Source organism: Gossypium hirsutum, chromosome D07 (assembly GCF_007990345.1).
Source record: "Gossypium hirsutum isolate 1008001.06 chromosome D07, Gossypium_hirsutum_v2.1, whole genome shotgun sequence".
Lineage (NCBI taxonomy): Eukaryota > Viridiplantae > Streptophyta > Magnoliopsida > Malvales > Malvaceae > Gossypium > Gossypium hirsutum.
This window is the reverse complement of record NC_053443.1, coordinates 13,499,513-13,524,701: the sequence shown is the minus strand read 5'-3', so window position 1 is coordinate 13,524,701 and position 25,189 is coordinate 13,499,513. Positions and strand designations below refer to the sequence as shown.

The following is a 25,189-nucleotide window of genomic DNA, read 5'->3' as shown; positions in this document are numbered from 1 at the left end:
TCAAGGAAGAATCCAAGGAAATTTGGCCTGGATTATCGGAAGTGGTTCCCACGTTGCATCCTCTGAAAAAGAGTTGACCCACTCAACTAACACTTCTGTTGCTGCAGAATTACCTCTTTTGACCATCCTTCTGTCTAAAATGCGAACTGGTTCTTTTGGTAAGACACCTTGATCATCCACCATAGGCAATTCAGCTTGCGTAGGAGCCGCGCCAACGTGCTTCTTAAGTTGAGAAACATTAAAAGTAGGATGAATCCGCGAGTCTGGTGGCAATCGGAGAGTATAAGCTACAGCTCCCACCTTCCCAATAACCGAAAAAGGACCATAGTACTTGGGAGACAATTTCTAATTAATAACCCTTCGAAGAGACTGCTGTCTATAGGGTTGCAATCTTAGGTAGACTAAATCACCAATACGGAAGTTTCTTTCCGAACGATGTTTGTCTGCATAATGTTTCATACGGGTTTGAGCCCTTTTGAGACAGGAATGAAGCAACTTTCGTGCGGCCTCCCTAGCTTGTAGACTGCGATCTACCACGGCTACCGAGGTTGCCCCCACCAAATAAGGCACATGTGTAGGTGGGGTTTGATCGTACAAGGCTTCGTACGGGGTGAGCTGGATAGAAGAATGGAATGACGAATTGTACCACCATTCCGCAAGTGGCAGCCAATAGGACCATTGAGTAGGTGTTTCCCCCGACATGCAACGTAAGTAATTTTCAAGACACCGGTTTCAGACTTCCGTCTGACCGTCGGTTTGGGGGTGGTAGGCCGTAGAGAGAAGGAGTCGAGTCCCCGAATGTCTGAAAAGTGCTTGCCAAAAATGACTGACAAAAACTTTGTCTCTGTCCGAGATAATAGACTCGGGCATACCATGGAGTTTGTAGATATGCACCATATACTCATTAGCAACATCCTTAGCCGTATATGGATGGGATAAAGCTAGAAAATGGCCGTATTGGTAAGGTGATCAACCACCACGAGAATAGAGTTCTTTTTGTTGGAAGTGGGCAGTCCATCGATGAAATCCATGCTAATTACCGACCGAGCACGATTAGGAACAGGTAACGATTGTAGCAACCCAGGAGAAGCTACTGTTTCCCCTTTACACCTTTGACAAACAACACATTCCCAAATCTATTTCTTAATGTTGGTGGTGAGACCCTTCCAATACATGACACTAGAAAGTCGCTTCTTAGTAACATGAACTCCGGAGTGACCACCCATAGTGCTGTCGTGAAAATGAGAAAACAATTCATGTCGCAGGGAAGGAACCTGTCCAACTACAATCTTTCCTCTCCTAAACAAGAACCGACTATCCCAAGAATGTTTTCGATCCTGACCTGGACATTGTTGAATCTTCTGAATGATCTTCGTTAATCTATTGTCCCCTGCATAAGATTGTTGTACTCGTTCAAGGAGACTTGAAATCACAGAGCTAGCTGTAAGCTAAAAATGCTGACCAGCTTCTAATTGAGGTTGTCGAGAGAGAGCGTCCGCAACTCTATTATTTATTCCCCGCTTATATACCACGTCAAAGTCATAGCCCAACATTTTCGCCACCCAACGCTGTTGAAACGGTGTAATCGCTACTTGATCAGACAAGAACCTCAAGCTCTGGTGATCCGTACGAATTGTGAAATGTTGCCCTATCAAATATGAATGCCACTTCCGAATAGCGAGCAAAACCGCCAGCATTTCCTTTTCGTAAATCGACAGGGCCTGATGACGCACCCTTAGTGCCTTGCTAAAGAAAGCAAGAGGCTGACCTTGTTGCTGTAATACCGCCCCAACTCCAAATCCGCTTGCATCCGTATCCACTGTGAATTAAAATTGAAAGTTTGGAAGTGCCAGTACTGGAGCTGAACAGAGAGCATTCTTAAGGGTTTGAAAAGCCTCTGTAGCTTGTTCTGACCAAACCCATCCATTCTTCTTCAGTAAATCAGTTAAGGGCCTTACAATCACACCATACCCTCGAATGAACCTCCTATAGTAGCCTGTGAGACCGAGGAAACTACGCAACTCCTTAACTGACTTTGGAATTGGCCAGGAAGATATGCACTCAATCTTGGCAGGGTTCATGAAAACAGTACCCTTCTGTAAAATGTGTCCCAAATAATGTATTTGAGAAGAACCAAAACTACATTTTGATTTCTTGGCATACAATTGTTGCTCTCGGAGAATGAGAAAAATAGCTCTCAAATGATGTAAGTGCTCCTGCCATGAAGTTGAATATACTAAGATGTCGTCAAAGAAAACTAGGACGAACCTCCGTAACCATGGCTTAAAAATGGAGTTCATAAAAGCTTGGAAGCTGGAGGGGGCATTCGTGAGGCCAAAAGGCATCACGAGGAACTCATAATGCCCTTCATGTGTCCGGAACGCGGTCTTGTGCACATCAGGTTCCCACATGCGGATTTGATGGTATCCCGACCTCAAATCCAACTTAGAAAAAACCGTAGCTTCCCCTAGCTCATCAAGCAGCTTCTCAATAATAGGAATAGGAAACTTGTCTTTGATTGTTTGCTGATTTGATTGACGATAGTCCACGCATAATCGCCAACTTCCATCTTTTTTCTTAACCATGACGATCGGCGAAGCAAAAGAACTGGTGCTGTCACGGATCACTCCAGCGTTGAGCATTTCCTGAATTAACTTCTCCATCTCAGTTTTTTGAAAAACTGGATAATGATAGGGTCAGATCTTGACCACTGTCCCTTCATCTCTTAAAGGAATTTTATGGTCATGCACCCTTTTTGGTGGTAACCCTTTTGGAACCTGAAAAATATCATCAAATTTGACTAGCATTTTATTTAGTTGGTCCTCCTGCTTCCCAACCCCTAAGGATGCAAGCTGTAATTGTTCAGGCGAACTCAAAACAGCAGTAAAGGGTCCCAACGACTGGCCCAAAGAAGCGAAACATTTCGAATCACCATTACTCTCTGCCAAGGAACCAGGAACAATCCCTTGAATAATGCAGGACCGACCATCGAGGTGGAATTGCATGGTCAAGGAATTAAAATTCCACATGATATCTCCCAAAGACAGTAACCATTGTACCCCCAAGACCATGTCACACCCCTTAAGTGCTAAAACCATGAAATCAGTCTTGAACACACTCTCCTGCACTTCCCGTTGAACTCCTTTACAAAGCCCCCTAATGAACAAACAGTTACCATTCGCTACTGACACTTTAAGTTGCTCGTGACTTAACACAGGAATAGCTAGTCGATGGACCAATTTTGCGTCAATAAAATTATGAGTACTCCCCGAATCGACCAAAATAATAGCCCAACATGACCCCAAATGGGCCGCTACTCGCATCGTGTTGTGTCCTTGAAGACCTGTCAACGCATGCAACGATACAACAGGAGCTTTAGAGTCCTCTTCGTCAGCAGCAGTTTCATCTAACCTCTTGGGGCACTCCTGAAATTCCTCAGCTTCACTATCTGAAGAAGGTTCCAATAAAAACTGATACAGTTGGGATTTCATACATTTATGGCCCGCATGATATTTTGCTGCACACCAAAAACAAAGACCCTTTTGTTTTCTCTCAGCCATCAATGCAGGTGAAATAGTTTTGAACCCCGGTCTACTAGATGGTATATGATTGACAGATTGTACACCCGACCCAGATCTAGTTAGAGGTGCATTAAAAATAGATCTTGCAGGCGAAGAAGAATACCTTGAGGCAGTCGTCGTGGTTGGAAAAGATTTAGGAGTACTCGTCCCCATCACTGTTACCCCCTTTCCAGAAATAAGCACCTCTATTTTCCTAGCCAGCTGGAATGCTTCCAACAAAGTAGAAGGTTCAAACAAATCCAAATAGTGACCTATTTCGGGCTTCAGGTTGCTGATAAAAATGCTAAGTGCATAGGGCTCAGGGAGATGCAACTGATTCAATACTCCCACGAATAGATCCTGATAATGTTCCACCGTCCCTAACTGTTTCAAATGGACCAACTCTCTCATCGGATTCCCAAACTGTCCAAACCCAAATCGATCTTGCAAACTTTTCAAATATGCCGGCCAAGACAACATATGTAATCCCCCGTTCCTCTGCGAATAAAAATGGTGCCACTCTAAAGCACGCCCCTCCAAGTTCAACATAACCATTTGAACTTTGTTATCGTCAGGAGTTCCATCGGCTTCAAAAAACTGTTCCAGCTTGATCCACCATCCCCTAAAATCTGACCCATTGAACTTTGGACATTCTAACTTGTTACTCTTTCCCAAAACTCCCGAAACAAGTTGTTGCTCACTAAAATGCACACTGCCTCCTTCTGCCAAATATGGATCTGGCTGTACCTGAGGTGGGATGAAATCTTTGGGAGGAAACCCCAGAGGAGCCCCTAAAACACCTTTCCCTTTATCAGTTGTTCCTACAACCGGTGGACTCGTCGGAGGTGGCCCAAAGTATTGACTCAACAGAGTTTATAGGTCGCCTCAAAATTCCTTTTTGAACTCCTTAAACCGATTTTCCATCTTCGTTTCTAGGTGAGCCATTTCCTCATGCATTTTGGAAATTTCCTGCTGTAGACCTCCAACTTCTTTCTGTAATCGAGTGGATACGCCGTCACCCGCCATAGAAGGAGTCGCTGAAGCTCTGATACCTTTGATAGAACCTGGAAAATTTGCCACGAAAGAAAACAGAGAAGAAAGAAACCCAGAGAAAGAGAGAAGAGACTGAAATTTCTTCAAATTTTTTGATAACCGTAAAAACCCATGCAGTACATGCAGATATTGAAGAGAAATAACAAACAACTAACGTGGCACAATTCAGTTGCTAAAAAAATGCACCGTTCCACTAATTCACCCCAAAACTCCCCGTTTTACTAAAGCTAATTAATTATTTTCTTCCTGCTAACATTTTGACTCGTAACAAATTTCAATATGCTCTTTGAAAGATTTAGAGAAAGGAAAAAAATTCAAACAGGGAATCTGTCGGGGAAAATCGAAATATGAAAAGAGAGAGGTTTAGTTACTGTTGGTGATTATATACCTTTCAAAGATATCGTTTGAGTTACTTAACTTGGAAGTAAAGAAGCTCACACTCTCTATATATATTCATATTTTTGTAGGATTAATCCATACTTTTCACCAAACTCAACTCTTTTTATACTTGTAGCATATCAGTTGCTTGATTATCTAAGAAAAAAAGATGATGGAATTCCTTCGGTTTAAAGATTTCAAGGACACAAACATCGATCCTAAATGGAGTGCTTTCAATTATTTGTTAGAGGTTACGATAGTCGATCAAGAGAAATCACAACAACGAAGCTTCAAAATCAGAAAAGTTAGAAACATAAGTCTTGGTTTTTGGTGTTTAGGCTCCATTCAAAAGAAGAAAGGATTGAAAAGGAAGCATAAATTCAAGGAAGAGAATAACAAGAACAAAAGGCCCACTATTTCTTATCGACCGCCTTTGTTGCCCCAAAGCTTGAAACAACATATCGTTGTGGGTGGATCGAATTGTGTTTTGGTGATCCAAAAGATCCAAAAGAAACTATTCTTCTCCAACGTAAACCCTCAAGCAAGTCAATTCTTGATACCGTTTTCATAGCTCAAATCCCATGAGTTCCTCAACGAATCTGAGGTTAAGCATTTGAAGATTAAAAAAGATGCCATTAAAGCTCATTCGTAGGAACCATCAATGGAGGAAATTGAAATCAACTTTAATAAGTGGGTTATGGGCAATAGTTCAATGTACGTCATTACAACTTCTTAGAATTCTATAGTGAAAAACCACTTGAGGTTGATAACATTGCGCAGCTATGGTCGTTCTGAGTCAATTCACCTTTATGCTTTGCACTTGAGGTTATGGGCAATAGTTCAATGTACGTCATTACAACTTTTTAGAATTCTATAGTGAAAAACAACCACTTGAGGTTGATAACATTGTGCAACTATGGTCGTTCCGAGTCAATTCACCTTTATGCTTTGCACTTTAGAAACCCTGAATTTTGAGTCAGGCAAAGAAATTAATAACATGTAGAGATGAAGTTAGCAAGTAGTTAATGGGGTTGTATTTGATATTATGTTGTTTCGGGAATAGTAAATGATAGGGGGTTATGTAATAAACCAAGGTGCTGATAGATAAACAGAATAAATTCAAGTAATATATATGTTTTGTACTTTACATGTTTTTTATTCAATTAATAATAATATTTAACCTTAAAGATAGTGCAGTTTTACATGGTTTGAAATCGCATATTATTTCCCTCCTCAATATCCTTCAGCAGTTCCGGATAGAACCGTTTGGAAAAGAACCTCATCAAGATGTTTATCTATTAAAAGCGCTTATCTTAAGGTTAAGGAGTGTTTGTGGAATCCTTTGGAGGAGGTTTGGAAATTGCCTTGGAAGGTTGAGGGACCTCAAAGGGTCCGGATTTTCCTTTGGTTGGTCCTCAAATAGAGGCTGCTTACTCAAGTAGAAAGGCTTAGGCGTGGTGTTAGTAATGATGCAAGATGCACAATTTGTGGTCATGGAGTTGAAGATGTGCTTCACACTATAAGGGATTGCAACTCAGTAAAGAAGGTATAGTACCGAATCATTCCTTCCAATAAATTAATTGCTTTCTTTTTAGGTAATTTGCAAGAGTGGCTTGAGTCTGGAGAGCTAAATTATTATTGATTAGGGGGAGGTTGTTTAGCCTTTTTTTTTTTTGCCTTTTCGCTTAGCGAATTTGGAAAAATCGAAATATCCATACCTTTCAAGGAGTGTCATGGAGTATAGAGGGGATTATCAAAGGCGCTTACAGTTGGGCTAAACATTACGGTTCTATTCGTAAGAGAGAGAATTGGTAGACATACTTCAAGGGAAGACTTTGTGGGAACAGGAAAATAGATTTGCATTAGGTCTGATGGAGTTGTTAAAGTTAATACAAGATCCGCTTTGGCGGGTGGAGTTTTGAGAGACCAAAATGGTGATTGGATCCTTGGTTTTAATCACGGAGTGGGGATCTGTTCTGTTTATGAAGCTGAATTATGAGGCATTCTTGATGGTGTGACATTGGCACAAGGAAGTTTTCATGACATATTACCGATTAAAACCGATAATATGAAAGTTATTGGGGACATTAAAGAAGCTTTTTTGAAAGGGTCAAATTTTGTTTTAATAAGGCGCATTACTTATCTCTTACGGAATGAAGCATTCTATTCCATTGATTATGTTCCTAGAGAAGATAATATGGAAGCTGATCAAATTACTAAGTTGGCATTTAATAGAGAGGAAGGCTTACAGTTATATGTTGACTCTCCTCGTGTTACTTTCTAGTTTTTTTGTAATTCTTCTTTATTCACCAAAAAAAATCTATATTGTTAAAAAAAAGCCATTTAATTCCCATATCCACGTGCCAGGTCCAACTTGTGTCGTCATTGGAAGCACCTATAGCTGCAAGCTTTGAACGACAACCAGACATACGTCTCTAGTGGTATCTCCACCAGCGAAGTCACCAATAATTGAAGAAGAACGCCCATCACAAGATTCAGCCAAGCTTTCATCAAATTTAACTTAACAAAATTTCAACACTCTACATTGCCTTGTATATAGTAGCATGCATGCATCCATACGCGAACACAATTAGGGGAAAAGCCAGAAAATTTGTTTAAGAGGATTGGAATTAAATTGTAATTTTTTACGATAGCAAAAATGCAATTTCACAATTTTAATAGTCTATATCTTTATAATTTTTAAAAAAATCAAATCAATTTTTTATCATTTTTAGGGGGCTAACATGAAATCTTACCTTTACTAATTTAAAATTTTAAAAATCTTAAAGGACTTAAATGGAAAATTTTCCATTTTAGGGGACCCGGGTCCCTGCCAACCCCTAGATTCACCGAAATAAGATGGTAGATTAGATAGCAAAGAGAACAATTAATGGCTTTTACCCCTCAACTTGGCCAACTATATCCCAAATGAACTTAAGAACTTCCTATAACATTGTTGTTGTTGGAATGCATGAATGGAATTATGTTTGAACACAAAAAACTATGGCCCTATTATATTTCAAAAACGCCGCTAAGTCACCGAATGCTCAGAAAACGGCACCATTGGGCTTAGGTTTCTTTGCGGCGCATTCTTAAAAACGCCGCTAAATCCCTAAGCTTTAGCGGCGCTTCATAAAAAACGCCGCTAAATCCCCGAATGCACGGAAAACGACGTTGTTGGGCTGAGGTTTTTTGCGGTACTTTATAGAAAACACCACTAATGCTTATTTTTCAGCGGCGTTTTCCATAAAGCGCCGCTAATGATTGATCTTGAGCGGCATTTGTTATCAAAACGCCACTAGAAACGCAGCTAAAAGCCTGTTTTGGTGTAGTGATTATATATAGTCATGCCACTTTCTTGGGAAAATGGCTTGAATAATAATTTCTGTGAAGGTGTAATAAATCTTGATCTGAACTCTCTCCAACGAGAGGCAAGGCTAGAGATTTTATTTAGTGAGACCAAATTAAGAGAAAAGTTAAACAATATTGTAGAACCGATATATATCCATTCTGTATCTAAATATTTAAACAAAAATAAGTTGTTAAGTTATAGTATTTGTATAATTTAATTGATTGCTCAGTCTAAATAATTTCACTAAAAATTTAAATAAAGTTGGATCTATTTTTTAATTTTAATTAAAATATTTTTAAATGTCAGATGGGCCAAACTAGGGTATGCAAGAAAAAATTGTTCTTGCTTGTTTAGCGAACAATTTCATAAAAAAGTGTCATATTTAAATCTTATATAATTTTTAAATTATCAATAATATATAAAAGTCTTACAATTGTTTTTTTCCAAATTTAAAAATTGATAAAGAATAGTAGGAATTCAACGAGTGATTTCTCAAAAGTTTGTTTTATCTAGCGGTCCAATCACTAGAAGCAAAACGCATCAAAAATGAAATCGAAGTTTAATATTTTCATCCAAAATTTTATTTTTAACCTTTTCCGGTTGTGAGGTCAAAATATACAAGAAAGAAATTTGTTGGATGTATTTGATTATTCTTGATAACTTTTCATTTTAGGAAATTGTCATTTTTGGTAAACTTTTCATTTTTGGAATTTTCCCTTTTTTTTGTATTTTAGTAATTTTATCATATATTTTATTATTTTGTTTTTTAGAAACTTTTACTTTATTATAGCAATTTTGAAGGTAAAAATTCTAAGTATGCTTAATGGACTTATGTTTTTTTTATAGGCCATTGAGAGATATTATGGAAAATCAACCCGCGGGCAAATGGAAGCCTAAAATAGCATGAGAATTTTGGCTAAGTAAAACACATGTGATTTACCATAGATTGTTACTTAGTGACGAAAACATTAGAAGAGTTTGAGGTGCCGTTTGATAGAAATCGACCAAGATTATTTAATTTTTATTAGTTTTTAATCTCTTATAAATCATAACTATGTTATAATTAATCTATTTATCTTGAACTTCATTGGTTGGAACAAGTCATAGGTGGTATTTGTATTCCTTTTTTATTGGTTTTTAAGTGATATGTGAAATATTTACTTAGGAGTTAATTTAGATTATTATTCACTTTAATTACTTGTATTTTCAGCCAATTTTTTATTCATGGAATAAAATATATTTTAGGGTGTGAGATGCAATAAGTGTTTTAAGGGATTGAATGCTTCAACTCTTGGTTTCCTTTTAATACTTGCTACTTTCCAACCTTCAAAGCTCGATTACTGATCTTTCTAAAAGTCCTTCTCTTGGAGGTTTCATACGAAAGATTTATCTGATCATTGGTGTTTTTGGGTGCAAGCATCATAAGACAATTTTATTTATTTTTTGTTTAATTCTTTTTTATTTTATATTGTTCAAATTTTACTTTAATATTAATTTACTCTCTTTTTTTTCCAAATTTGAATCATTCGATTTGGGATTTATTCAATTCTATTTTGTGGTCGATTAATACAGCTCTAAGCCCTTTCTTTCTTTTCTATTTTCTTTTTCTTTTGAAATATTTATTCCATCACTTAAATTCTTTTTTTTTTTGTTTATTTGTCTAGATCTTGCATTTCTCTATCAAAATTTTAGAATGTATGTTTGGTTAAATATATAAAAAAAATTATAAGTATTAAAGTTTTGATTTCTAAGAAATTATAACAAAATTAATAAAATAATTTAAATATTCACAAAATTGTTTAATATTATAAAATAAAAACATAATATTACATTAATTTAGAAGAAGTGAAATAAGTAATTTCCAATTTGTTGTAAATATTATTATAGTTTGTTTTATTTTTCATTATGAGCAAAGAATGAAAAATATTGCTAATAAAATAACTAATGTAAATATATTCATTTGATTAAATAAAAATGTAAATAATTAAGCTAAAAGCAATAAAATATAAAATTAAACATATTACAAAATCTATTGCATTGAATTAATCTTTTAACTAAGATTTAATTCAAAACATTTAGAGGAATCAAATATAATTGTACATTATTGTTTTTTTTAATAAAAAGTGGCCTTAATTGAAAAGAGATGATCACCTCAAGAACTACAACCCACTATCGATCGTTTCTTGCCGCAACCTAGGCGATTTCTCGTAGCTCCTCCACCCAATCTCGTTGAAATCGAAGCCTTTGGTGGCCTGCTGATGCGCCACAAGGTTGATGTTCTTGCTGCAAAATCTGAACCGAAAAGCACCAAAACAAGCCACAACTTGCTTCCCATCAATAATATAAGTGCCGATATTTGATCGGTCCGTCTGGGCATCTATGAGTCTCCTAATAATCATGTGTGCATCTCCTTCAATCTCCATCGATTGGAAACCCATGTCTTCAGCGAGCTGAATGGCCTATACGCAAGTGAGGACTTTAGTTGAAAAAGCTTCAGGTATGTTCTTGTTCACCAATGTTGTTGACCTTAATATTAAACCATCACTGTTCCCAATAACGATACATGATCTTGATTGTTTTAAATTGTCTTTAAATCCCACGTCAAAGCTAACTTTATCAAACGAAGTTGAGGGGGGAGACCAACGCCTATGCAACCGACAAGATTGGGAAGGTATGTTACCATCTAGCATTTTTAATTCCCTTACAAAAGACTTTATTCTACTTAAAATATCAGTAACCATAATTCATCGATTCTCAAGAAACAAATTGTTACGAGAATACCATATGCTCCAAACAGTTACCACAATTGTACACCAAACTTCATCATGAGCATTATTAAAAATATGGACCATTAGATCCCTAAATTTGTCTGTATTGTTCAATGTAGGCCAAGAAATTCCCAAAACTTGTCATACCCGTCTGGCTATTTCACATTCAAATATAGCATGTAACGTTGATTCTTGACCTATCCTACAACATGGGCAAATTGGTGAAACTGCAATCCTCTTATTGTACAAGTTCTCAAAAGTGAGCACAAAATTTTGAAAGAACCTCTAATTTGTAATTTTAATTTTGCTAGGAACTTTTATCCGCCATAATTTTTTGTAAAGAGATTTGTATTCAGTAGAGTCATTAGGGGGCATAGAAATGTCGAGTAGGAGCTTGTCACCACTATGCACAGTATATTCGTCAATATTTTTAACCTCCCAGATCAACATATCATTCTGAACTGATCTTGCAAGTGGAACACTCAGAATTCTCTCCGCATCAATATTACTAAGCAGGTAATTGATGATATATGCTTTCCAAATCCTATTTTCATGATCAATAAGATCAAAAACACCATGGAAATACTACCACTAACCTCCGTACCTCATATTTTGCAATCAGTCGATCCTGGAAGCCAGTTGTCCATCCAAATGGAGATATTTTGCCCCGATTCTATCTTCCAATGGAGCCCCAATTCCAACAAAGCCTTTGACTTCCAAATACTTTTCCAAGTATAAAAGGGGTAAATACCTAACTATGAATTAAGAAAATCACTAGATGAGTAATACTTAGACATTGAAACACAAGCTACCAACATCTACAGATTTGACATTAATCTCCATCGCTGTTTGGCTAAGAGGGCAATATTGAATTTACCCAAATCGTAAAAACTCATGCCACCATTTTCTTTCAACTTCCAAATATCCGACCATTTGCACTAATGAATCCCTCGCCTACTATGAGCTTTTTGCCACAAAAAATAATTGATAACACCTTCCAACTCCATACAAAAAGTAATTGGGAGTAAAAAATAAAACAAAATAAATAAGGATGACCTATAAAATAAACTTTATAAAACTTCCTTACCCTTGCGATAATACACGAGCACTACAACTATTGATCTTCTCCGAATATGGAATTCGAAAAAGATTCCTTTTTTTTTCCTCACAAAGATAAGTTTAAAAGGTTAAAATCGTTTGGTGGACTGAGATATTTGCTCAAGAACAAAATTCGACCATAATTAAATATCAATCCAAAATATATTCAAGGGTAATGTTCTAATCCAAGCGTTTAAAAACTTAACTCAGATTATTTATCTCTATTTAGATCATTCAAGTTAGTGTCGAAAGATGTATTAGTTTTTTTTTATTTTTTAATGGAAGAGAGGGTACAGGCCCTATGAAAACATCAATTATCTACTAGAATCAGAATCAGACCTTGGAGACCCCAACAAATGCAACACCGCCAGCGGCGCCGAATTATAAACAAGCAACTCATGCTGTCCGTTTCCGGCTAACTTAGCCATCATATTCGCTATCTGATTTGCTTCCCGAGGTATATGGCGAATTTCCACCTGCATAGTTCGAGCACAAAATTGCTTAATATCCCGAACTAGAGAAAAAGGCGAGGTAGCAGCCTGATGCCGTTGCAACATCCGAATGCAACCTGACAATCTATTCTTAATGTAAAGAGTCTTAAAATTACGAGTAAAAAAAACCATATACTGATGTTTACTAAGCACTTTTTAAATGGACAATAATCAAAAACATGAAATGATCAGCCCACTAAATCAGATATTGAAGATTACGCAGTAACCCAAAACTTTGGTCTAAGTAAAGCCCTCTATTCTATTGTATTGTGATGGTGTGGCTAGTAACTGAGTGGGACATTTTAAAAGTGTTTGTATGAAGATTAACTTTATAGGATGGTATTTTGTTCATTGTCATTGGAGCTTTTTTGACTCCATAAATAAGATTTAGTGTATGACACATATTTGTTTTAATTTATTTTTAATATTTTCTCAAAACATATGACACTAATTCATTCTATTTAGTGAAATTTTTAAACTCCACTAACACAACACCAAATAATTTTCCTAACTTTATAATAATATTATTATCGAAACCATTTTTTTGAAAAAAAAATTGGGAGTCGACTTTGAAACGAAAATGGAGTCGCCACCGATCCTTTATTAAGGTGTGATCGGATCACCTAAAAAAATAAATTTGGTCTACGAATTAAAACAATGGGTTCGGGAGTCGGTTACGCACGAGGAAGGATTAGCACCCTCGATACGCCCAAAATTGGTACCTAATTGATTATTTAATGTCTTAAGGTCGAATATCGATAAAAGGATTAGAAAGCAATTCCCCTTTTCAAAAATTTTTATTGAAATTCATTATTTCAAAACCTATAAGATTTGGTCATCTTGCTTCAATGAAGAAATCGAAACCCAGTAAGTTAGGGTACGATTCTTTGAAGTTTTGATGACAACACGCGAATTAAAAAACTTCGTCTCGAGATAACAAAATATCGTATCCAGTAAGTTAGGACATAACATTTCAAATTCCCGAGATAAGCTTTGGTTTAAAATTTTTATGCCGGAATTGGAAAGAGTACACTTGGTTACTTAAATTCAATGAAGAACATTGAAGCCCAGTAAGTTAGGGCACAATCCTCTTTGAGAATCTAAGATATCGAGTATTGCTTTATTTTGAAAATTTTTGAATAAAACAATTTCAATATTTAAATGAAATGTAATCCTTTTGATAAATAAAATGCAATGGAATAACCCGTATAATGCCAAAGAACAACTCCTAAGCCTAAAATACATGCAAATGAACTCGAATAATCTATCAATACAAACAAATAATATAATGTACATAATAGCCATAATCACACATACATATAAATATTAGCGCTAACTTTTAAAAACCAATGATCTAAAAGTCTATTACTAATACAACGAAACTAATTTAAAATAGCTAGAAAAAATGATGGAAAAAAAATTGAAATTATCAAGGTATATTCCCAAAATTACATATATAAAAAAAATTAAAAAAAGGTAATAACTAATGGGAAGATTTGAAATAACATAAAAATAGAATTTGAGATATATATGAAATAACATTTAAATGAATTTTAAAATGAGTATTGTATAAGAAGAAAACCAAAACACATGAAATAATATATACATTTAAATAAATATCACATATGAATTGGAAAATTTCTTATAATAAAATATGTATAATAGTGTGTATAAAAGGTTGATATAAATCAAATATATAATAAAGCAAAGTTTTAAACGAAACAATTTATATGTGAAATAAGTAAAAAACGTAAATATAAAATTGATGATATATTAGGTACATATAAAAATAATAAAAACTTAATACAAATTATATATATATAATAAAATTATATATAAAAATATTATTAATTTTTAAAGCACAAAAGTATATATATAAATAAAAATTTTAAGAAAAATGTATTGTAAAAAAAATAAACTCATTAAAAAATGTATAGATAATATTGGATCATAAAATATATACTAGTGCATTAGATAAGAAAAAAAATTAAAATATCAGTATAAAACAAAATAAAATAATGTATATATATAGAAATAAGTAAATATACAAACTAATAATAATAATACCAATAATAATCATGGTAATAATAATAAACTAATAATTTATAGCAATAATAACAAACAAAAGACTAAACTGGCATTAAAGCAGTAATTCAGGGGAGAAATCTAAAATAAGTAAGGAGAAAAGACCAAATTACAAAGCGCAACTAACGTGGGGGATTAGAATAGGAAATATTCCTCTGCCTTTCGAAATGCTGCGTTTTAAAGGGATTAAAACAATAAAATTGGAAACAGGCGGGGCAAATTCAGAAAATAAAAAGCCGAATTAAAACAATGGAACAAATTAGGAGGACCAAATTCATAAATAACCCACGACACGCGCAGTCCTGGCTTGTACGGCACCGTTTTGTGATGGAATTTAAACAAAAAATAATTTCTGAAAAAACACTAGCAGCCTATATTTTAAAACATTTGTTCCCTTTCCTCTGCTAGGTTTTCTTTAAAAATAAACCCTAGGCCGCCGCTCTCCAACAGGGTCACCCTTCAGCTTCCATCGTCGCCTCAGTCTCCAATTGCGATGGAGAGGACAACACCAAGTAAGCCACGTCTTTTAACTACTTCTTTTTTTTTTATACAATTAAAAATATAAAAAGAAAAATACAGAAGAAAAAGGGAAAAACACCTTTCCGATTTTGATTTTTTTCGAATTGAATTTTTTTTGTTTCTTTTCAATATGCGTAACCCCCTTTACATATTTGGAACGGCCTTTTTATGGCCAAAAAAACAGACAAAAAACCTCCCTTTACAAAAAAGAAACCCCTTTTATCATTTTTATTTTTCTGTTATTCTATCGTGCTTGCAGTTTTTTCATGGCAGGTGCACTGGAGAGAAGACGTGCGCGGCGTGCGGAGTGCATGCGAGGCTACTGTGCGTGGGAGCAGCAACGTGGGGGCGATGGGGCAGTTGCTACAGCACCGAGGAAGGGAAGCTAGGGTTTCTGTGTCTTGTTTTGTGTTTTAGGGCCCGTTCGCTTAAAAAAAGTATTTTTGACTCCAAAAACACTTTTGAAAGAAAAGCTGTGAAGAACAAGCTGCTTTTGGCTGAAATTTTTAACTTTTCAGAAGTGCTTTTCAAAAGCACTTTTGAAAAGGAGTTGAAAATGAGAAGTTAAAAATTTTAGCTTTCCTCTCCCAAAAGCACTTTTGGTGCTTAATTACTTTTTCACCCTACCAATAACATAGTATTTTTTTTTTCTTGGTGCTTAATTACAATTGTATTAAAATCATTAATTAAAAATAAAAAAAATATTTTTTAAAATACTAATTACAAATATTTAATGGTTATATTTAAATATTTAAAATATAGTTTATATATTCTAATTAAATTTTATAAATAATTAATATTTATTGCTTAAAAATATTTACAATTTATATTTCATATATTAAAATATTAACAAGTTATGATATTTTTTATATTATTACTAAAATATAATAATATTAACTAATTTAAATATTATTTAAATATATATTTGTTATTTGATAATAACATGTCTAAAATGGACATTTTATTTCTAAAAGTATTTTTTGACAGCAATGCTAAACACTCAAATTTTAAATTAAACTTTTCAAAATCACTTCTAAAAAGCACTTTTTCACAACATTTTTTAAAAGCACTTTTTAAAAGTGATAAAGAACTAGCCCTTAGGCTAGGTATTGGGCTATCGGTATTGGGCTGGATTATTTGTAATTTTTATTTATATAAATTTGGTATTCATTTATTGTTTTGGGCTCGGGCTAAAATTGGATATTACAATTATCCTTCATATTTATTTATGATTTGAATTATTGGGTAATTGAATGATTGCCTACTGCTTGTTACATGGAAGCTTCGATTCTTCTTTTTCTGGGGTTAATGCATAATTACCTGAATTTGATTTTTTTTAATATGGTATTTATGTATATATTTTTTGGTTTAATGTGGTACATGTATTTGACAAAAGTTGAATATTTTAGTTTTTGAAGATAACAATATTATTTTTTTAGTGTTTAATGCGAGTATTAGAGTTGATTTGATGAAAATTCATAATTAGCTAATAATATTAATAAATAAATTTCATCAAATAAACCTTAAACTCTGAATTAAATCACACCTATAAATTGTATTTGACAAATTATACACAAAATTAAACAAATTCAAAATTAACATTAATTTTATTCTATTAACAAAATCATGAAAAATTCAAACTTAATAATATTATCAATTAACTTTCATCAAATCAACCCTAGAACCCGAATTAAACACTAAAAAATTAACATCAATACTTTTAGGTACTAAAATATATAAATTTTATCAAATACAAGTACTAAATTTGACTAAAAAATAATACAAATACAATAGTAAAATATATATATCCAACTTAAAGTACAAAAATAATATATTTAGACATTAATATTATTGTCCATTTCACATTAAATCCATATTCCTCTATATTAGTTCTTTTTATTAAAAAATGAACAAACCAAAAGGTTTGGCATTGTCCCATCATACACGCTTTAGATTCATGTATAAATAATTATGAGGTGTTTGATAAATTAAAAAATTAAGTGTTATAAATTTTAATATTAAATTTGTATTATAAAATTATTTGATATATTAGTAAAAATTAAGTATTAAATATAATTATTTTGATATGATATTATTTATTTTATTTTAATTGGTTTTAAATAAAAGTTAAAAAGATAAAATTTGAATATTTTAACTTTTAAGAAAATGAGAAAATAATTTATTTCAAAAATAAGATTTTGAAAAATAAAGTCAACTTAGGGTCCGTTTGATTACCAGTAAAATGTTTTCCGTAAAATGATTTCTGGAAAATATTTTCTGCTGTTTGGTAGATTTCCTGAAAATATTTTCCAGAAAAGCTGTTTTTACATATATTAATATATATTAATAAATTTTTATATTTTAAATTGTTTTTACATATATTGAAATAATTTATTTATAAATAAATAAATCAAATTAAATATATAATAATACTCAATTATTAAAATATAAAAGCATTGCAAACTACTTCCAAAATTTACTAATTAGTAGTGAATCAATTATAGTGATCTCCTGATGAAATTACGCTCAGCATAAAAGCAATTACGAGAAAAGAATTCAATGCCAAAGTACAAGATAAATGGAACTAGTCATTACTTGGTTTGAGGTTAATGCTTGCAATAGAGGGATCAACACATTCGGTTGATAACTTTAAGAAATTGATTCGAGGTCAATTATTCTTCTGAATCATAAAATGGGAAAAAGAACAATAAAATTAATGATACTGAGACAATAAAAATTATAACAGATAGAAGATCGTTGATCTTGGTCTTCCAGATGTCGATGTTTGCACCAAAGATGCGGCAACTCTCATTAACAGCCCATTACCGCACAATTATACACAAAAGCACCTGCCTGTGCCTTGACAGCAAGCACATTCCACTCTTGTCCATCCCTGTTTCTCTCCTCTGGATTCTAAGAATGCAGAACATTTACTCCATCATCATGCCCTCCATGACCTCCAGCTCCTATTACTAGTAAATTGTTTCCGCATGCTTTAAATGCCAGCCCCCAACTGTAGGAAGAGTCCGCCCTCACAGGTAGTCTCTTCACAACACTCCATGAGTTATTAACCTTATCATATTTCTTAACTTCATTAGTTTCTTAATTAGCAGAGTAAAGCTGATTATTTACAACAACAACTAAAGGAGGTGAACGCATAGCAAGATGAAACGTACCTGCATCGCGACCAGGGTACATATTTTCTATCCTCCTCTATGACCTTGTCTCAATATTGTCTCTAGACCTCTGCCAAAAAATGCAATAGAATGTTCTTATAGTCTCGAGACAAAAGAGTAGAAGTGCAGAAAATAGAATTTCAAGATATGCTAATGGTCTCCTACATGCTCTTAAACATGTTCAACATGTTACCAACTCATTTCACAAACAATTGGCATATGAAAACGAGTCCAAAATATAAGATCTCAGACCAAATCATCAGGCAAATATTTGCAACATGTAATATATACTTAAAACATGTCAAAACCTTTACCAAAGTTCAACAAAGATATACATTAATAGAAATTTGACACTGAAACAAACTGAAGCAAATCAGTAATTTACAAAAACAAATACCATTATGCACCATTATATCTACAGTAGTTAATCAAATTCATGAATATCCAATATGCATTAATATTTCGTCAGTTTTTTCTTTCTTTCTAAAAGGATGGTCCCCCTTTGTGTTTTCACCCATTGATAAATGCTATACTTCTTCCTGCGGTCTTGACTCCTCCAACAGTATATACATACATATACATGGCTCATATTATTACTATAATAAAAACTGAAAGACATATGCATAATATATATAATTAAAGCACTTGTTTTTCTTACCAAAGTTGCAAGCCAAACTAACCAAATCAGGTCTTAGTTTAACCAAACTAACCTAGTACTTATTTCTGAAAAAGTAAAAAATTTTATGTCCATTTTGAAGAATAACCCCATCTAATTGAAACCACCAATTTTTAAGCTGTAAACCCACAAAATTCCTACATCGTTTAACCATCAAAATTCCTACATCGTTGCAACCAATTACAATAGCTTATTCCATTAAAATAGTCATATAAAAAGGTATTTAATAATCAGCATAATGGCAGAGATCTTCTAGTAGTCAAACTTATTTTAACATTGAATTTTCTAAGGAAATTTGGATTGAATTAAAAGTCTTATTGGTATTTTTGATTGGTTTGTTTCTCAAGCATAAAGTCTTTATATATGAGCTGCTAACAATTTTTAATATTCAAGAAATAAAAGATCAAATCTCAAGCATAAAGTCTCTCTATTTGACATTTTTAAACAAAAACTTAACAGTAAGGATAATCACCTCAATACTTCTTTTTTATCCATTAACTCAATGCTAAAACTAAACCATGGAATCAATTATAATGCAAAGGAATAAAAGCATTAACAATTTATTCCAGTAAATAAGACCCACGGCATTCAGAATATCATAGTATATTTAAGGAAATATTAAGAACAACCTATATACCATTCCAACAACATTAGCAAAAAAATAGTTTATTGCTGAAAAAAAAAACCTTAGCTAAAAACTGAAGCTTTGAAGGTAGAAATATAACAATGAGTTTATTTTGTTAAAAAAACTTGAAAGGAAATGTTGAGATTTTTATAGAGAAAATAGCAAGAAAATTAAAAGGGAAAGCTTCCCTTAGTGAAGAAGTGGGGGTCGAGTGGTGTAGGGAAGAAGAGGATGAGTTTTCATCCTTTTTCCGATTTCTGGAAAATCCAGCAAAAACCACCAATTTTAAGCTGTAAACTCATAAAATTCCTCCATGGTTTAACAATAAACAATAACCCCATTTCATTGATCCACTAGCAATTACTAAAAATCTAGCTTAAAAAGTCATAAATTATGAAAAAAAGGAAAAGAAAATTGATTTTGTTGATCATCATATCAGACTAAAGAGAAAGCGAAATTGAGCCAAAAAAAAACTTGAAGCTTTTGGGTGACTCACCGACAGATCTATGGAGCAGAAAGATGGAGAAGGAAGACGAAGCTGAGAGACAGAAATGGTGAGGCAGAGATGAGGAGGAGAGGCGGAAGCTTTGAGGAAGGGAGAACCACTGCTGCTTAGAAGAGAATGGAAAATGTCTTACGGCTTAGAAATTGGTAAGACATTTTCCGGAGGAATGGCTTTGATTTTACCGTGTTTCGGAAAATGTTTTCCTAAAGGAATTCATTTTCCCCCAAACAAACACCGGAAATTAAGTAAAATGTTTTCCGGAAAACATTTTACACCAAACAAACGCACCCTTAATATTTTTTTTCTTTAAGTGATTAGTAGGTATCTACTTATTTACCATATTTAATTTTTTTGTTAAATTTTATATTACATAAAAAGAAGTTAATATAGTTATTAAATACATTGAAAAAAAATTAAATGTTCAAAATTTTACTTTCAATAAAATAATCTTTTAATGATTTATCCATCTCTCTCTCTTCCTTTACCTTCAATCCTCTTGAGGAATCCCTATTCTGACCATTTTTAATCATTTAAAGCTTTTAGCTTATCAAGTAAAGCTTAAGAAAAGCCAACATTCAAACATTACATCAACAATTGGTGCAGTAAATGTAGATCAAACATACTCTTTTTGCACCATCAACTATCTTTTTCTCAAGTCCCTATTATTAGGGTTGAGTAAAAAAATCAAAAATTAACTCGAATTGAGGTGTTAAACGGTTTATGGAATATAAATTTTAAAATAGTGATCACTTAAAATTGAATTAATTTTACAAATAAATAGAAATATTTTTGTTTATGAGTAAATAAATAACGGAGGAAATCGGGATATGCACACGTAATTTCACGTGCACTACATCACGAATCATTTCTGAACTCACTTGTGACGTGATTATTTCTCACGAATCAAAGGAAAGCTCGTTGGCAAAAATTGAACTCGTAGAGTAGTTGTATTTGAGCTGTCCTTTCAGCACCTCACGTGCAACTCCGTAACTGTCTCGGCCCCACGGTTAAATAAATTGAATAAAAAATAATTTTCTTCTTTTCCCTTTTTTTTTTAGTTTAAGTAGAATTTCACATTGGATCATGGATTCCCAAATGAACGGCTATGATTTGTTACCATCTTCGAGACCAGATCGTGCCACGTTAAGTAAGGCACCACCATCATTACGTCCACATATGGGCGTCCGTTCCATCGTTAGGACCCACTAATAAAATGGATAAATATTTTATTGGCCCATCAGCTATATATTTGATTTGATATAGTGGCTCAGTTGTTAGAGCTGGGTTGAGCTTAACCGGATGGGTGTCCACTAGAATCAAGACACGAGTCGTTGTCAAGTAAGAAGGATGTGATGGTCTATCTTCCTAATAAACTCACCACCACATCCATTTCCACCACATGTGGGGTCGTGGGTCACCTGCATGGAATATATTTTAAGGGTAAGTATTCAATCGAATCAAGTGAAAATATTTTAAATTAATTGAGTTAATAAGTCATATTTTAACGTTATAACTCGATTTAAAAAATTTTCGAATCGAGTTAAGTGAAATTGTTCGTGTTAAATTAAAATCATGTTACATTATCATTAATTTAATGTTAAAGTACATAAATTTGAAACAATATATATTTGAAATATTTTTCAAAGCAAAAAAAAAAATGATGAACTTGAATCATTAATTAAATTATTTAGGTCTCAAAATTATTATTTTAGAAATTTTTAAAAATTTTAATTTTCTTTATATATTTTTAGAATTTTTTTAATTTTTTAATTTTAAAAAATAAATTTTATAAATATTTTAATTTTTAAAAATGATTTTGAATTATTTTGTAATTTTTGTTGAGAGAGACCAATTTGTTTATTTTCAATATTAACAGGGATCAAAGGGACACTTACATCAATATGTTATTCGAATTGTAATATTCAACTTAAGTTGAATTATTTGATTCAATTAACTCGAAATTTAATTTTTTTTAGATATTTTCGAATCGAATCGTAATTTGATCACCCGTAATATATTCTATTTTCATTGTTTTACAGGTTAGACTTGACTTTTATCAAACCCTAAGAGTTCACCACGTGTAAGGAGTCGATTCAAAATTCTTATAACTTACCATTTCGCCATATATACGAAGAAAAAATATTAGATAATTCCTTCTCACTACTTATATCATAGCCCTAATCAAGTAAATTAGTATTCATCATATGTCATAAAAACACATAAGCAAGAATTCCAACTGTTTTTTTTATTCAAAATACTTAAATGTAAAACCAAAAAAAAAAAAATCTGTTTCATATCAGAAAATTTCACGTCATCAACCTAATTCCTTTCCTATGCTTGTCATGGATTCATACTTTTATGAGAATTGGATGCTTGCAAAATTAGCATAATTCTTTGATACCTGAATAGATCCATATTCAAAGAAGACGATGAAAGGAAAACATGATAAAATCAAACCCAGAACAAATCACGATGAAAGTCAATCGAAGAAAATTAGTTGTTGGATATTTGCAAAATCAAGCTTAATATATTGATACTTGGATTCTGATTTTATACGATCCACAATTAAGGAGACAATGGAGTAAAACAAGTGATAAATTTACATGATTCAGAATCAAAGGAGACAATAGAAAAATTGTTGAAATTAAACCCAATATGGTGAACCCCAAGCAAAACACAAAAGTAGAAACCTTTTTTGGATAGCTTTTCCTTTTTGCAACTTCTTCTCATATTTACGGGTAATAACCAAGGTGAATCCATGGTTAGTAATGGTGGCAACGAAAAGTATAAGAAAAAAGTTAGGTTAATGATGTGAACTTTTTGGAGAGGAAACTTTTTTTTTTTTAGAACCCAGAGTTGTATAAAGTTCTATCGGTAGGATTTTGTAAATTCTTTTCATATTGAATTCTACCGATACTTATCCACTTAAATATAGGTAAGACTTCAAAAAAAAGCTCGTTAAAAAATAAGTTAATTCAAGTTTTTTAACAATTTATTTTGTCAACAGTTTGAAAATATTTTTAAGGACTTATAAATAATTTTTATAGATTTAAATAGAAAATTTTTAATATATTTTTTTGTTATATCAAAATACTAGAACTAACCAACTTAACAAAACTTCAAAACGATTTTCACACTAACCGACCCCATCACAAATCCACAACGAAAAATAAAAGAAGATTGGTTAAACAGCAGAATCGCTATGGCAAAAAGAAAACTTTTAATGTAACAAAAGAGGAATTTGGAAAAGAATGAAGAAGAGAAGAAGAAGACTAGGAAAAAAAACGTATAGAGGAAAAAGAAAGAAAAGAAAACGTGCAAAAAGGGAGTGGGGAAATTGACTTATAATTGGAGAAAAACTAGGGAGGTTGCTAAATCAAAAATAAAAATAAGATATTTCGATAATATCCCAAACTTAAACTCAGAACCTCATACACACTATCACAACACTCAGTCATTAAACCAAATTAAATTATTTAATATAATTTAACAATCTAAACTTAAGAAAATTGAGACGTTATAAATATAGTATCGAAATGAATACGAAATGAGTTGATGGGCTCCAGAAAAAGGGTTGGGCGATAAGTTAAACAAATTTTGATATGAAATGAATTTGATATTGAATGTCATAATGAACGGATTTTGAATGTTTTAAATTGTGAATTAGTGTTGATAACTAGAGGCCTTAAGATAGGTTTTGATATATGTAATTGAATTTGATTATTCTTTTGTCATGATAGTTGAATTAGTTTGCCTTGATAATTGTATACCTTCATATGTAATTGATTGTATACTTATGTTACCATATAAAATATGTATTAGTAGGCATTGAGATTATAAATATTATATCATGTTATAAATGTTACTTTATGGTATATTGTCTTGAATCATGAAAGTACCATTGAGCTTTATCGCTTAGTGTATGGTTGTTTGTTCCATGAACAGGTGTAGGTAATTCTCAAAGCCCTAGGAAGTGAAATCAACATTTAGACCATCGTTTTCAATTCAAAAAAGCTTGTATAGTTCATTTCATTTTGATCTTATAGCATGTATCTAGGGATTTTGGTTAAATGCTTAATGGTCAAATTGTATATGTTATAATCTTATGCTAATGCTTTGAAATGGTGTTTTGGATGTGTTCATCTAGTTAACTTTAAGCCTTAAGGTTGTGGATATAGTTTTGAATATGTTTTGGTTGGTTTTTGGAAGCACGAATAGTATAAGCCAAATTGGTTAGTTGAAATTAGAACTTAATCATTTGATAGTACTTGGAAGAGCCAAATTTTGCACATTTTGTGTTATATGCTTTGGTAGGTGGTTGAATTGGTTTTAGGGAAGGTGTTTAAAAATATTTTCAAGTCAATCAAATTTGTACTAGGTTCATTCTTGTGATAACAGTGAGTCACATCACGATGAGGAATCTCTAATGTCAGGATGAGAAACAGAGCAAAATTCTAGGTGGCGATGTCATTGCTCAAGGTCACAACAAGCATCGAATAGAGAGTTACGTTGCAACGATGGACCCTTGACATTGGGATGAGACAAGAAGTGAGTTGCGTCATGACAAGGAACCCCCAGTGTCGCACTGTCAACCCAAAATTTTTAAATTTTTACAATTTGGTCCTATTCAATTTTGGATTAGTAAAAGAGCTTCTATAAGATCATATAAATCCTGGAAATGGTTATGGATAATTTTATACACTTGCTTTAGTACATTTGCTTGTTTAAACGATTGTAAATGAATGATTTGACCGTAATTGCTTCAGCAATGAATGTGGCACCTAGTAACTCGGACTTGGCAATCGGGTCGGGTAACAAAGTGTTACACAGACATTGAATATTTAAGCCTAAGCTTAACCCATATTTTAAACAAGTCTATTTTTGGGCCAAACCCAGTTTTATA

General features: G+C 32.9%; 1 protein-coding gene and 2 long non-coding RNA genes across 3 annotated transcripts; 1 reads left to right on the top strand and 2 right to left on the bottom strand.

The window, feature by feature from the left end:
- LOC107956036 (uncharacterized) lies at positions 1-702 on the bottom strand. The gene is made up of 2 exons (XM_016891791.1): positions 358-702; positions 1-300 (listed from the first exon to the last, which is right to left on the bottom strand). Exons 1-2 carry the CDS (start codon positions 700-702, stop codon positions 1-3), a joined length of 645 nt encoding a protein of 214 aa, XP_016747280.1.
- Positions 703-14,874: 14,172 nt separating this feature from the next.
- Positions 14,875-16,642, top strand: LOC121219415 (uncharacterized). Its single transcript, XR_005916137.1, has 2 exons — positions 14,875-15,297; positions 15,564-16,642. It is a non-coding gene; the product is annotated as an uncharacterized lncRNA (long non-coding RNA).
- A 1,230-nt stretch (positions 16,643-17,872) lies between these two features.
- Positions 17,873-20,649, bottom strand: LOC107954148 (uncharacterized). The gene is made up of 3 exons (XR_001699435.2): positions 20,278-20,649; positions 18,481-18,550; positions 17,873-18,376 (listed from the first exon to the last, which is right to left on the bottom strand). It is a non-coding gene; the product is annotated as an uncharacterized lncRNA (long non-coding RNA).
- Between the last annotated feature and the right edge of the window lie 4,540 nt (positions 20,650-25,189).

Coding starts and splice junctions, on each gene's coding strand:
- LOC107956036 (XM_016891791.1), bottom strand. CDS start 702: ATGTCGGGGGAAACACCTACTCAATGGTCCTATTGGCTGCCACTTGCG. Junction 301..357: donor GACAGCAGTCTCTTCGAAGG/GTTATTAATTAG, acceptor GTTATTGGGAAG/GTGGGAGCTGTAGCTTATAC.